A 14,792-nucleotide genomic window follows, 5' to 3' on the forward strand; every position below is an offset into this window, starting at 1 on the left:
GCGGTCCCGGTCTCAGGGAGCGGCAATGCCATCATTCCTGTTGCTCAGGTTAAGAATCTTGAAGTCATCCTCAACCAGCTCTTCTCTCGCACATCGCCCCTCCTCGGCCCCACCTTCAGAGTCGAGCCGGGCTCTGACCTCTTCTCACCACCTCCGTGGGTCCAAGTCACCGTCATCTGGAGGTCGGGTCATTCCAACAGCCTCCTGGCAAATCGCCCTCTCTCCGCCCCCGCCCTTATAGCCTGTGCTCACTACGGCAGGAAAAGCAACCCTTGAAAAACTTACGTCAGATCCTGTCCCTCCTCAGAACCTCAAGAATAAAAGCCAGAGCCCCTCAATGGCTGGCGAGGCCCCCGCGATGTGCTCCCCCACCTGCCACCTCTCTGACCTCGTCTCCCACCATGCTCTCCCCACGCCCTGCAGCCACAGGCACCTCTTAATATTCCTCTAACAACAGGAAACGGTCCGTGGACTCCTTCTCAGAATGCATTTTTAAGTGCATAAAATAAAAGACATTGGATTATAAAGAAAGCCAGTTATCCTCAACAGCCGATTACCAAACTATTAATTGACTGAACGTGGGGGCTAGTAAGATATGTGCTTCTTTACTGATGAATCAGTCAAGTCCAATGATTACCATAATATTGAAGTAGTGACGGCACCTAAGATACTTTAAGATAGCTCTAACAATTACAACGTGGTATGAAAATATCGGTGATTTCTGTTGGTGTCAAAGTCACAGGAGCTTCTGAGAATCATGGTTCACCACTTACGTTCATAATTGACAGAAATGCTGGGTCGCAGAGTTAGTGAGAAGGGACAGACTCCAGAGGTTCAGGATCTCTGCTCGGGCTCAGGCGTGTGCTCTTCCCACTGCCTGCCATGCCGTCCCCGAGATGTCCGCGTGGCTTGTTTAGCCTGACAGCCCTCGGGAAACCCCTTTTCAGGTGAGAACTGACACCACCCTTGCTTCATCCACCTTCTCGTGGAGGAATATTGAATGAGCTGATGTATCTGAAGTTCATCAGGGTCCCTCACTACAGTAGGCTTTGTAACTTGGGAAAAACCTCTTTAAATGGACTAACCATGGAGAGTAAGTGTGAATTGATAAAGATTCCTGAAGCTCAAGAAGTTTTAAAGCTTATTAATGGCTTTCAAAAATGTTCAGTCACTTAAGTGGGAATGACTTAATAGAGGTCTTTAGGACACTCCTTTAATAAACAATGTGTTAAATTCACAAATCAAGTATTTATATATTGTGGAGGTTAATGAAGTGCTTGAAGGGACACCTGAAATGATTTGCAGTTTTTCCCTCAAAATATATGAGAGGGGAGTAGGTGTAGGTTGAGAGCCTGCTTCCCATTATGAGGTCCTAAGTTCAATCTCCGGTACCTCTTTGAAAAAAAAGAAAAAATATATATATATATAGAGAGAGAGATTATTTTCTTCCTTATTAGTAGTACAGCCCTTCTCTAAATTACATAGCTCCCAAAATAATAGTGTCTGAATTTATGAGGTCTTTACTCTAGAGTCTGCATTTTATTATCTTCACTATTTGGAAGAGAATATTGGTATGAAAATCCAAAAAGACAAACTGATTTATCTTTGGGATCTAGAGGATTTTCTTCTAGTAGACTCATTCCCCAGTTCATCCATTTGTGCATTCAGCAAGTCTTCATCCAGTGTTTGCTTATGGTCTATTGAGAAGGCCCGAGACGAATGTAGTAAAAATGTCATAAACGAGTGTTGGTCATAGAAGGCAAGTAATAAATATGAGTTGCATAAAAAATATGAAAGAATGAATGAATACCTCCCACACATATCTTAGAGCTGAAAGAGATTCCAAGAGATCATCTAGCACGGTCCCTTGCCTTCCCTCTTGTCATACTTGTGCGGAGTGGCCTGAGACCTGCAGGAAATCTCAAATTCTCTTCTGTGGTCTTTAGGTTGAAAATAAGTATGCCTGATTTGTCCTTTGTAAAGTTACCCTTTAAAATAACAATAAAGCCTGTAAAAGAGAGACGGCCAGTGCCGGCAACAAGGGAAGCAGGAGCAGTTGGTCTGCCCTCGCAGGAGGAATTGCCACTCACGGGAACTCAGAGTCTGAACTCCGAGGTTATACAGCCAAAAAGTCAGAAGTAGCGCTCAGGAGGCACACAAAGAGCAGCCTCTAGCAAAAGAGTAAATTTTAGATTGTATCTGCATTATGTCCCCCTTAAAGTCTAGAAAGGTGAGATGAAGACAACGAGAAATTTAAAATCTAACTAAAGAACCGATGAGAGGGAGGCAGAAATAAAAATAGAACTGGAAAGAATAAAAAATTCAATCACAGAAATAAAATCAACATTAGAAGCAGAAAGCAAAATCTTCCGTACATGCAATGAAATGAGGGCAAGCTGGAGAATTTCTTCCAAAGTGGAGGAAAAGAACAGAGCGTTAAAACTAAAAACAGTGAGCCGTCGGGACAGGGCCATGAAGCAGAGAACTGAAAATCACACAACTGGTGTTTCTGAACAAGAGAACAGAGCAAGGAGAGCAGGCACAGAACTGAAAGATTAAAAAGAAGAAAAAAGAAACAAAAATATATTTTTTTTCCAGTCTGACGAAACAAAGACGGTAGTTTGCTAATTAAAAACCCTAAAGTGTTCCAGGCAAAATTAATGAGAAAGGAATACTATTTCCTGATCATAACCTGGCAAATATTTTTGAAATTTCAGGTCACAGAAAGAATCCTATAGGAATCAAGAAATGGGGGGCAAATAGATAAAAAACGAGTTTAGATTTCTTGAAAGAAAATGGAAGGTAGGCTTGGCTTAGACTTCTTCAAAACTTTGAATTCCATATGACAGTGGATGGTATGAACAAAATGTTGAGGAAAAAAAATTACAGCACTCCTATTCTGTGGCCAGCTAAGCTGTTGTTTCTTAATGAAAAGAGAAAACATTCTTAGATATTCAAGGGTTCATAATCTGTCCTACTCAGTGACCTATCTTCATGGGAAAATAACTGCAAGATGCTCTGCTGTCAGTCAAGAAATGAATCAGATGGAGTTCAGTGCCATGCCAGTTGGCCCTACTTTGGAGTTTGTGTTTCTGTGTGATGGTGCTGGACTCAGATGTGATCTTTGTTCACAAGCCTCTCCTGTTACTTTTACCGGAACTGTAGTTGGTGCTGGGATTTAATGTATACCCAGAGGACCTGAATCTCTGGACTGACCATGTGATAGCCAGGCCCTGAGCCTCAACAGACTTCAGCTCCTACATTCTGGTTTATGGGATTTACCCCACTCAGCTAACAAGGAGGTGAAGAAGGTCAACCACCACAACAGGGAGCCAAGAGTGCCTACAACTGAAAGCAGGAAAATTGCATCCAGCATCCATGTGTAATCTAAGGCCCCTCTTGATATAGATGTGGAGTGGACACAACCATTCCAGGGTCCACAGGGTAGAGAAATAGAGTATGGATTAGAGTGGACTTATTGATATTCTGTTCATGAACTATTATGATTAGTAATTGAAGAAAATGTGGCATTGGTGTGGAGGAAGTGGCCATGGTGGCTGCTGGGGGTAGGAAGTGGGAGGAAGAGATGTGATCTGGGGGCGTTTTTGGGACTTGGAGTTGTTCTGGGTGGTGCTGTGGGGACAGTTACCAGACATTGTATGTCCTCCCATGGCCCACCGGGTGGACTGTGGGAGAGTGTGGGCTATGGTGTGGACCATTGACCATGAGGTGCAGCAGTGCTCAGAGATGTATTCACCAAGTACAACGAATGTCTCATGATGATGAAGGAGATTGTTGTTATGGGGGGAGGAGTGGGGTGAGGAGGGTAGGGGGGACATGGGGACCTCATTTTTTTAATGTAATATTAAAAAAATAAATAAAGACAAAAAAAAAAGAAATGAATCATAATTAGGACCTCAATCATGGAGACCTTGCAAGATAAAAGGAGTGATTATAAAACATAAAAACAATTTAAATATTTAGAATTTAATCTACGTTTTTTAAAAATGGCTTCAAAACAAGGTGCAAATCTCAAAAAGAATCTGTAATAAAGGATACATAATGAAAAATAATAGTGTAAAATTATCTAAATTTCAAATCCCAGAATATATCAGAAAATGAAAAGGATGGGAGACAGATGTTAGAAGAAGCTTCCAATTTTGTCACCCTAGGAGAATTGAGAGCTAGCTCTATTTGTAACATTAATAATCAGAGGAATGTTGGAAGTTTTTTATTAACATTTTAAAATGTGGGGGTCGGAAATATATTCAGTAAAAAAACAAGCCCCCATACAATGAAAAGTGTTGCTCCTGCCCTTGTTCCTACTAGTCACTCTCTCTCCAGCATCTGAACACAGGTAAGGATCTCCATTAGCTTCTGCGTCCTTCCAGAGATTCTTCATGCAAATCAGGGCAGACAAAAACCCAGATTATTTCCTCCTCCTTCTTAGGTAAATGTTATTATACTCAACACATTATTTGACAGCTTACTTTTTTCAATTAAGAATCAGCATTTCTTGGAAAACTTTCTGTATGAATAGAGAGCATTTCTTTGTTCTTTCATATAGCGGCTTGATATTCTATTGCATAGAGGTACCATACATTAGTTAGTGGGTCGCCTATTGTTAGACATGTGGATTATATCCTATATTTAGCTATTATAAAAAATACTCCATAAATTTGTATGCTGGTGTATTGGTAGGATTATTCCTTAGAAGAGAAGACTGCTGGATCCAAGGATAACCACAAATGTAATTTTGGTAGATTTTGCCAAATGGCTGTCAAGGATTTCTTTAAATATTTTTTTATTTTTAAAGGTGCTTTAAATTACATAAATGTTACATCAAAAATATAGGCGATTCCCTATCTTTTTAACATCTTTCATTCGTGTGGGATACTTGTTACAATTAATGAACACATATTGAAGCACTGCTCCTAATCGTGGTCTGTATTTTACATTATGGTTTACACTTTGCAGCGCACAATTTTATAGGTTTTGACAAAATGTAAAATGGCTGGTATCCACCATCGTAATATCATGCAGAACAATTCTAATGTCTCAAAAATGCCCCATGTTCCACCTATTGTTCCTCTCCCTCCCCTCAGTACCTCTGGTGACCATTGCCGTTATACCATTGCTAGAATATAATGTCTTCCATTGCTAGACTATAATGTCTATTTAGTCCATAGTTGTATTCCCTTTTATGTTTATTCATTCCTCTGTCTTGAGGATTTGGGATGGTGATGTCCACTCTGCTTCCAGTTGAGAGGGGGCTTAGATCCCATGGGGCAGATGGATGGAATTGTCTTGCTTGCAGTTGAAGATACTCTCTGCTTCTTGGGTGGGGCATGGTCTACCCTCATCCTTTTGTTAGTTGTCCTCAGTGAGTCTGAACAACTGGAGAACATTGGCTGCAACTCTGTTGAGATTCAAGGCTCACTCGGCATATGAACAGCTGGAAGATTTAAGTCTCTGGGACACATATTTAATGGGTATAGGATTTTTTTTTAAAGTTAAGATAACGGTGAACAAGTGTAGTTCAGTGGTTGAGTGTCTGCTTCCTATTTACAGCATCCTGTGTTCAATCCCTGGTACCACCTAAAAAAAAAAAGGTTGAAGTAACACTATTAGAATTTAAAATATGAGATGTACCTTCAATATCACAAGAGAGAAAAAGACAAAAGATAGAGTCAAGGTCAAGGGTTTTAAATTCAGAAAGCTAGAACATGACAAAAGCAAAAACAAACATATATGTAATCACCATAAATATTAAGAGTTTAAGAGGAGTTTAATACTCCTCTTAAAAGCCAAGGCTCTCAGATAGGTTTGCCAAATAAAATCTAACTATATACTATTACAAGAGACAAAATGACACAGAAAGATTTAAAGATTGGATAAAGCAAACAAAAATGAACAGTTGGCAGTCACAGTAATATCAGACAAAGCAGAATTCAAGAAGAAACAAACCAAAAAAGAAGTTCATGGAAAGAGCACACACAATAAAGTACAGATACCATGGATTTATGTGCTGATTAAGATATAAAATAGTATATTTTAAAAAGGGACTTAGTATTGGGAGACTGAAACACTGTTTCTGCTTGTTAGAGCTCAAGGTGGCACAAATAAATAGGGATACATACTAAAATTATACAATTATTAAGACTTAATTATTGAACATATTTTGAACTTTATACTCAGAAAGAAATAATATACATTCCTTTCAAGTATCTTTAGAATGTTTACAAAAATTGTTGGTGTATTAGGCTACAAATACACTTTAGAAGTTCCATGAAATTGTACCGTCTACATTTTTTAATCTAAAAGACACTAAAGATAGAACCCCATTACAAAAGGATAATGGATAAAGTGCCAACTTGGAAATTTTAAAAATACTTTCCTGAAGAACTTGAGAGGCAAAGAGGAAATCAAAATGCTAAACCAACTTCTTGGAAAATAATTCGATTCCTCAGAGTTCTATCCTGATCCCGTGCCTGCTCTCATCCTCTACATTCTCCCCGAATTGCCTCATTTGATTTTATGATTTCAGCAATCATTTCTGTGCTGATAGTTACCGTCTCCAAGCTGGACAGCTGTCGTGAGCTCCAAATCCAGAGTCAGTTGCTTCTGGATCTTCCCGATACCTCATCATCCCCATGTCCACCATAATTTACCCTGTACCCAATGGGAAGCTTCTCCTCTTCTTGTTTTCCCTGGGCCTGTGAACGGTGCTGCCATCTACCTGCATGCCATCTTTAAGTCATTTTTCACCCTCACTCCCCTACGTAAAATCAATCACCAAGTCCTATTAGTTTGTCCTCTTCAATATTTACCAAGTTGAGCCAGTTTTCTGTAGCTCCACTGCCCCTACCTTTGTTCTAGTAACCTTTTTCTCTTTCTTCTATTGCCTCAGTAGCCACCTAACTGGTCTTCCCGTCCCTGGCCCTCTCTTCCCCAATTTGCAATGCCTCTATCTGCAAACCCCTATTTCTAAGGCACCAATCTGCTGTTTTCACCACTGTGCCTAGAACAATCACATGGCTTCCCATTTCCCTTAGAATAAATCCAATCACACTCTTTAGTGTGACTATTAAATTTTCCTTTATGATCACCTGCTCACCTTTCCAACTTCTTCTCTGCTCACCCTTCCCTCAGATGTTTTAAACTCCAGCTACAGTAAACAATTTATGGTTTCTGTAAGCCTCCGTGCATGCTGTTCCCTCTACCTAAAACAATCTCCCCACCACCACGACCCCCTTTGCTTGATGTATCTGTACTTGTCCTAAAGTATTAGTTTAGATATTCTTCTGTGTGGGAATCTTTCCTGTGACTCCAGTCTGTATTATTAGGTACCCAGCTTCTATGCTCCAGTGACGCCCAGTGTTTGCCTTTATCTTAAACCCTATCTCCTTGTATTTCAGTACCTGTTTCCTTCTATAATCTCCCTCTAGATCAGGGGTTCATAACAAGGGGTCCAGTGAGCTTGAATTGAAATTCAAAAAAAAAAAATTATTCTCGTGGGGACCTGTTGGTGTGGGTGTGATATATCTATTAAATGATACACAGTAGAGTATGGACTTAGTAAGGGTTCCTTAGAACAAAAAGAGATTAAGAACCCCTGCTCTAGATTAAGTTCCTTGAGCAATTTAGCTCACCGTTATATCCTTAGCATCAGCACAGGGTCTTGCACATAATAGGCACTCCATAACTTTTTTTGAATAAATGAAATAATGACAATACTGATATTGCATTTCAAAACATAAGATGTATAGCCAAAGCTGTGCTCAGAAGAAAATGAATAGCTTTGAATATTTTAGTTTTGAAATATGCAAATTAAAATAAACTATTCAATTCAGAGACTTAGAAAATTTCATGTAAGCTAGAAACAGAAGGAAATTTCTTTGACTTGACAGCAACTATCAGAAACCAAAATCAAACATTTTACTTATGGATGAAATACTAGTAATACTCCCATTAAAACTGGAAACAGGACAAATATGTCTGCTATCACTGTTATTATTTAGCATTGTTCTAGAGTCACTAGAAAAATATTTTTACAAGGTATCAGGGGTACGAATATGGGAAAGGAAGAGATGAAATTGCCATTATGTGCAGATCATATGATTATTTACCGCTAAAGAAACCAACAAGAAAATTCATTGAAAACCTATTTAAAGTTATAAAGTTCAGTAAGATGACTAGATACAAGATAAATATACAAGTATTTGTAGTTTCCCTAAATGTCAGCAATAAAGAACAACAAAATATATTTTTAAAGATCCTGCTTATTATAAAATAAAAAGCATAAGATGCCTAGGAATAAATGTGTCAAGAAATGCCCAAGGCCTACCTACATTTTGGTTAAGAGAGAGGTTCTGGAGCAAACTACATGAGTATGAATCTTGATTCCAATGTGTACTAGCTAGTAACTTCAGGAAAGCTTAACCTCTGTGTGTGTGTATATATTTATAAAAGAAACTACTAATTCCCATGTGATTAGTGCCCCTCTGGCTATTTAGGGCTAGCATATTGTTCACTGAAAAATTTCAAAGACATCTTTCAGTAAATTAGATTTCCATTACTGCCATAACAAATTACTACAAATTTAGTGACTTCCAACAACACCCATTTATTATCTCCCAGTTCTATAGGTCAGAAGTCTGGGACAGTGTGGCTCACCTGGGTGCTCCAGGTGTAGTATCACAAAACTGAAGTCAAGGTGTAGGCAGGGCCTCGTTCCTTTATGGGAGCTCTGGGGATAAATCTGCTTCCAAGCCATTCAGGTATTGACTGAATTAAGCCCTTGCCACTGTACATGGACGGCCCCGTTTCTTTGTTGGCTGCCAGCTGGAGGCTGCGTTAGAGGCCACTCAAATCCCCCGGCTCGTGGCTCCCTTCATCTTGAAAGGTAGCAATGGCCAGTCAAGTCCTTCACACAGTTTGGATCTTTCTCATCTCTCCTACTTTCTCTTCCCCTCCCTCTCTCTGATTACTCTGCATTCATTTTCTATTTTTAAGGGTTCGAAGGAGTACATTGAGCCCAACTAGATAATCTGGGATAAATGTCCTCGTTTAAGGTCACCTGTTTGGTAGCCTTAAGTACATTTGCATACTCCCTCACAGCAGTCCCTAGATTAGTATTTGATTGACTAACCAGAGGATAGGCACCTCGGGGAGACATGTTCAGAATTTTGCCTACCACGTTCAGTTCGTACAAAGCCAAAGACTTGAGAAAAAGCCCCGAGGGCAACCACTGAGTCAAATTTTAAAAACCTCAAGTACTATATTTGAAAATGATTAGGTGTCTATTGGGAAAGATTCCTTTCAACAGGTGAGACAGCAGAAATCTAAATGACTAGTCCAAGGTTATAGAACTAGTAAATACTGAGAATGAGAACAAAGCCTCCCCCAAATCCCACCCAGGGCAGAGCTTTTCCCACTACAACTTTCCTGCTCCTCTTTGAGTAGGAGTTGACTCTTATTCTTATCTTGAATTTTCCAGCAAATCTGCAGTGCCAGCATCAGTCTTTGGTTCTACAAGTTAATTTTAGCATTTGTAGGTCATCATTTTCTCTAAAGATGCAAAACTGTTGCCTTTAGAGCCCTGAATGAGCATCTTGGCTTAATGGACAGAACTGGACCTGATGTCAAAAAACCTAGCTTGCTGGCTGCCTCAGCTGTAAGATGGCGCTAACAATGCCTCCTTCCCAGGGACTGGGAGTGATTGTGAGAGTCAAAGTGTCGCGGTGCTCATGGAGCATGCATTTCATGGCACATGGCATGGTACTAGTGAGGACGTCTGTTTTTGTCAGAAAGCCAGGCTGTATCTTCTGCATTCTCCCTACCTGGAGTGCTGCAGGAGAGGAGATCCTCAAAACCACGTGCATGGCGCTTTCTCAGGTGTCATCTGAGGCCACCCCAGCTCTTAAGAACCAAAGGAGATTCCTCTGAGCTGGAAATTCCACAGTCCTGTGAAATGATTAGTCTTCCCAAGATTTGGGGGAAGAGGTTCTTTGGATCCCTTGTGTTCCCCTCTGTGCCCAGGCTCCTGTTTTGTTGTTTACAGTCTCTGTACCTCTCTACTAGGGCATCCCAGACTTGAAACTCAGCACTTCTTTATGCTCCCTAAAGGGACCATCTCTTACAAAAGTATTAATGAGCAAAGAACATTTCCCTAAAGATTGTATATTCCTCCTGAAGGAGGAATGTTTCTTTGAATAGACACAGTGAACAACTTAAAGACCCATAACAGATATTTTTGTTTTCCAAAGACTTCTTTGTGGCAGCTCCCCACCAAGAATTCCCCTCCTCTGGCTCTACCTCCACACTCAGTACCCAGGCTTGCCAGCTCCTTTTTTCCAACCACTCTTCCTCAATCACCACCTTCTTCAAATTTCTCTCCCTCCCCAATACCGCTTTCTTTGGCTCCTTTTCCTGATCTTAGAAATGTAAACGAAGCAGGTGCTCAGTAGACCAAAGCCTTTTTCTTCGACAGGATCCTCTACCTGCCATGGAGGAGCTATAGAGATAGAAATAGTCACTTTTCCTATTATCTGTGATTAAACACTTTTGTTGACTTGTGGACAAAATGCTAAATGGTATTTGCTGCATGGTTGTGTTCTTAAAGGAATTGCCTTTGTCATATTTGTTTTTGTTCCTAAGGTGTCCCTGGGCCCAATATAACTTGGTTGAAGAGAGGAGGATCTCTGAGTGACAATATTTCCTTGCTTTTCAATGGATCCCTGTTGTTGCAGAACGTTTCCCTTGAAAATGAAGGCACCTATGTCTGCATAGCCACCAATGCTCTTGGAAAGGCAGTGGCGACATCTGTACTTCATGTGCTGGGTAAGTGTCAAGTTCCTGTTGTTCTTCAACAACTTCCTGTAATACCTGCAAAGTAGGGAGGGCTCATTCTTGTTGATTCTGGAGTCTCCGGGTGAATAATAGAAGGACATTGGTTTTAAGGATTGCTACTGCTGCTCACTTACAGAGGAGCACTAAATATTAATGCCCTGTCTTACTGGTTCTTCTTGTAGAACACTGCCACTTTCTTGATGTTGCTCCTTTGCTGAAAAGCCTGTACTGGGATATAAAGCTTTTCAGGATTCTTTATTTTCTGCCTGTACATCTCCTTAACTTGTGACCTCCATTCTCAGTCAGCATTGAGGTCTGTTCCACTCATAAGGAAACCACTTTATAAGATTTCCTGCCTTATAATCCAACACACACATATACCATGCTCCTCCCTCTTGAGGCTTACAGGCATACTTCTCTCCCAGGAAAAAATGCCCTTTACTACCTTTCTCCCCATTGCCCCAATCCCTCCCATCCTGTAGGACCACTGAATTTCTGCCCACTTTGTGAATCCTTCTCTGATTCTGTTTGACCTCTCATTTCCCTGATTTCATCACTTGGTGCCTGATTGAGTCCTGACATCTGTTGCTCTCCAGCAGTTTCCTCTTTTATTTTTGTCTCCTCCACTAAATTGTGGGACCCTCAAAGGTAAGGGACCATGTCTAATGTTTCTTTTGCAGTCCTAAAGATATAGCATAGGGTAAGGCACAGCAGGTGCTCAATAAATACCAATTCATTGAGTCTTAAAATATCTTAGAGTTGGGTCAGTATTGTAATTTGGAGAAAGTCATTACAATGCACCCTCCTGGCACAGGATGATAAGTTTGCTTTTCCTTTCTAGATAAGATCTAGAGCTCATCAAGCTCTTATCACCAAACTGGACGTTAGGCTGCTGGGATTTTAGGGCTCAATAAATAATGTTTTTCTTTTCCATCAAGGAGTTTGGACCCAGTTGAGAGTTAATCACAGAAGCCAGTCAGATGGAGATCAGGGTCCATGTAATATTCCCTTCTGTATCCCCAGCACCTAAAGCAGGTGTAAGTGTTAAAAAGTGTCTGATGAATGAATGGACTTGAATCATTGGCAGAAGTAGCATGAGATTATAGAGTCCACTGCTGAACCAAGAAAAGAGGGTGTGAAATGGCTTTCTTCATGGCTGTTTCTTTTTGGCAATTAGAAGTCCCCAAAGACATAAAAAGATGAGAAGTACCAGTGCAGACAGTTGGAATAGCTGACATGCCCAAAGCCCTTTGATGTGCACTAATCTCTTGATCCTTACATGGTGTTGTGGATAGTAAGTTTTAACCCCATTGTATAAATGAGGAAACCTGAATCTCTTAGTGAGTTTGAAGACTTTGAACTAGAGCCCAAATATGTAGTCCCCTCTTTCAGTGTTCTTTGTACTATCCCTCATGGACTCTCAGTCCTGATCAGAAAGGCACCCACCAGCCTCCGTGGTCTTGAAGGATCACAGAATGAAGAGTTTCAACAGATTGGCTAGGCCAAAGCTATCTGATTCTTGAACGCCCTCCACCATGCTCTCTGAGTGGTCCGTCCTTATGTTTTGCTTGTCTCCATCTCCATTCGTGAATCTTCCTGGCTTTCTCAGTTCTGCCCTGCACACCTCTCCTTTAAGACAAGCCAAGATTTCATGGTAACTTCACTAAGGAATCAAGAAGGTCTCACAGCACAATATTTCTTCATCAACCTTCTGCTCTTCTCTTTAAGCTTCACAACTAAAAGCCCATGTACCTTACCATGAAGCATCCCTCATTCTCCTGCTCCAGAGGCTGCTCTGGAGGAGACCAGCTCCATCAGCCAATCTGCTTCCTCCAACTCCTTTCAAAATTCTGTTAAATAAATATTTTCCATCTTGTCAGTTGGGCTTTAAACCCTGGACACCTGCAGAGATGCCATGTGTTCGCAGAGTCAAGAACTCTAGATAAATTCCTATGACGCTACATGTTCACAAACACCTCCCAGACCCATGTGACCCTGAATATCTAGAGACAGAGCCTGCTATTGGAACGGGCTATTGCCTAGCAGTTGGCTTTGAGAATACCCAACCTGGAACAAGAATTAGATCCTTTCTAACTGGTAAACAAGTGTTACTTTCTTTCACAGAACGAAGACTTCGTGACAATAAAATTGTATTTCCCAAGGGACATAAAAAGCTTATTGTCCTGGAATCCAACACTGGAACCAACAGCAGTGACCCAGCAGGAGAAAGCCTACCTCGAGGTCTGGGATTTTGACTTTTAGAGATTTGCTGTTTGGGAGGCGTGTGCAAAGAAAAGGATTTAGCTAAAAGACCCTCCATTTTTGGCACTGTACAATATGTAAAATAGTTCCTCAGCATTTGGCCAGATTTTCCCTTGCCCCTCAGTCTTCTATGATTCAACTTGTTCCTTCCATATTGAAACATTTTTTTGAGAAAAATCCATCTCTGAGGAAGCCAAGAAAGCTCATACCCCAGATGTGCATCCTGATTTGTGATAAGCAGATATTGGTGTTCCAGTTTCAAAGTTATTGTCAACATGGTAAATATTAATAGAGGGAAGGTTTGCTAAGAATTCTGGAATCCATTCTTTCATTCTTCTCTTTTCACAGAATTCTTTTCCACACATGTCATGTATCAGAGTTTGGTCAGGAGAACTGTAAGCATTTCAAGTTTGTGAAACTTTAGGAGGGTCAAGGAAGTGAGGGAGCATTCAGAAACTCATGAATGCTGTAATCACAGGAAACCACTGCGGATGATCTCCGCCCTTGTAGCTCAAAAATGGGTACATCACTGAAAGACACTCAGTGGCTACCCTTAAACTTCATATTGATTCTATCTACTCTAGAGGGGCAAGAGTGACTTTTATGCCATTTCAACATTTTAAATCTTGAGCAGTGCCTCTCATTGGCAGAATATATCCCAGACCACTGCAGGTGGGATTCTGTGAGATGTAGCTCCTAGTGTTCCAGCTCCCAGCATACAAGGGGAGAACCCAGCAAGGGAAAATAGGACTGAGCCTCCAATCAACAATCCAGTATGTTATTAGTGACATCATTGCTTATGTTTATATGATATATATCTTCTTGCCTTTCAGACATATTACTGCCATTATTATATCCACTCATTCATCGTTCCATGCACTCAACATTGAATCCATTAATTAAGCATTTACTATTATCTGCCCAGTGCTTACTCTTGCCAGACTGGGGTTACAGAGATGAGCCAGCCCTTGAGAGGCTCACAACCTATACCAGGAGGCAGACAGTCATGTTAACAAATATTTGGATGTGATGTGACAAGTACCATAATAAACAGATGACCCAAGTACAATAGTAGCACCAGCAAGGGGTCCCTGATTCTGGGGGTGTCAAATAAGTTTTCATGGATTTGCTGTTCTGGAATGAGGAAGAAGAACATTCCGGGCAGAGAACATAGGATACACAAAGGCAGAGAGAAGTGCCATGTGATATGGAACATGAAGGTCAATAGAGCTCCCTCAAATCAATTAATGAAAAAAAAAAAGCATACTCGTGAGGCTGAAATTGCTGGTGATGATGAAGATTTTGGAATATTCATAGATTTGATTTATCAGAATTATCCACATAATTCTACCACCCCTACACACATACATATACATATGATGTTCATGGAGTATGAATGGATCCTTACCTTAACATTTCAAAGAGACTCATTTATTAATTTAGCAAATATTGACTGACTACCTAATATATAGCATGCCAAGTCCTAGCACTATATAGGACAGGCAGAAGGGATCCCCACCTTCATGGAGTTGACATTCCAGTAGGAGAAACAGATAAGAAACATGTAAACAATTAATAAGTAAGCTATTTCTCTGTGGCAAGTGCTATGGAAAAAAAAAAAAAGGGTGAAGAGATGCACAGTGATGGTGGGTGGCCCCTTCAGTGAAGGTGGTCATGAA

The 14,792-nt window shown here is 40.6% G+C and overlaps 1 protein-coding gene across 2 annotated transcripts in view; it reads left to right on the plus strand.

The window, feature by feature from the left end:
• The window catches only part of ADAMTSL3 (ADAMTS like 3), a 370,556-nt gene that overhangs the window by 334,614 nt on the left and 21,150 nt on the right, over positions 1–14,792 (plus strand). For both annotated transcript variants that reach the window (XM_004472087.3, XM_023582689.2), the window contains exons 24-25: positions 10,660–10,842; positions 12,976–13,092. In XM_004472087.3, the coding sequence (XP_004472144.2) occupies positions 10,660–10,842; positions 12,976–13,092 (300 nt within the window). The remainder of the gene's footprint in view (positions 1–10,659; positions 10,843–12,975; positions 13,093–14,792) is intronic.

This window comes from Dasypus novemcinctus, chromosome 3, assembly GCF_030445035.2.
Source record: "Dasypus novemcinctus isolate mDasNov1 chromosome 3, mDasNov1.1.hap2, whole genome shotgun sequence".
Taxonomy (NCBI): Eukaryota; Metazoa; Chordata; class Mammalia; order Cingulata; family Dasypodidae; genus Dasypus; species Dasypus novemcinctus.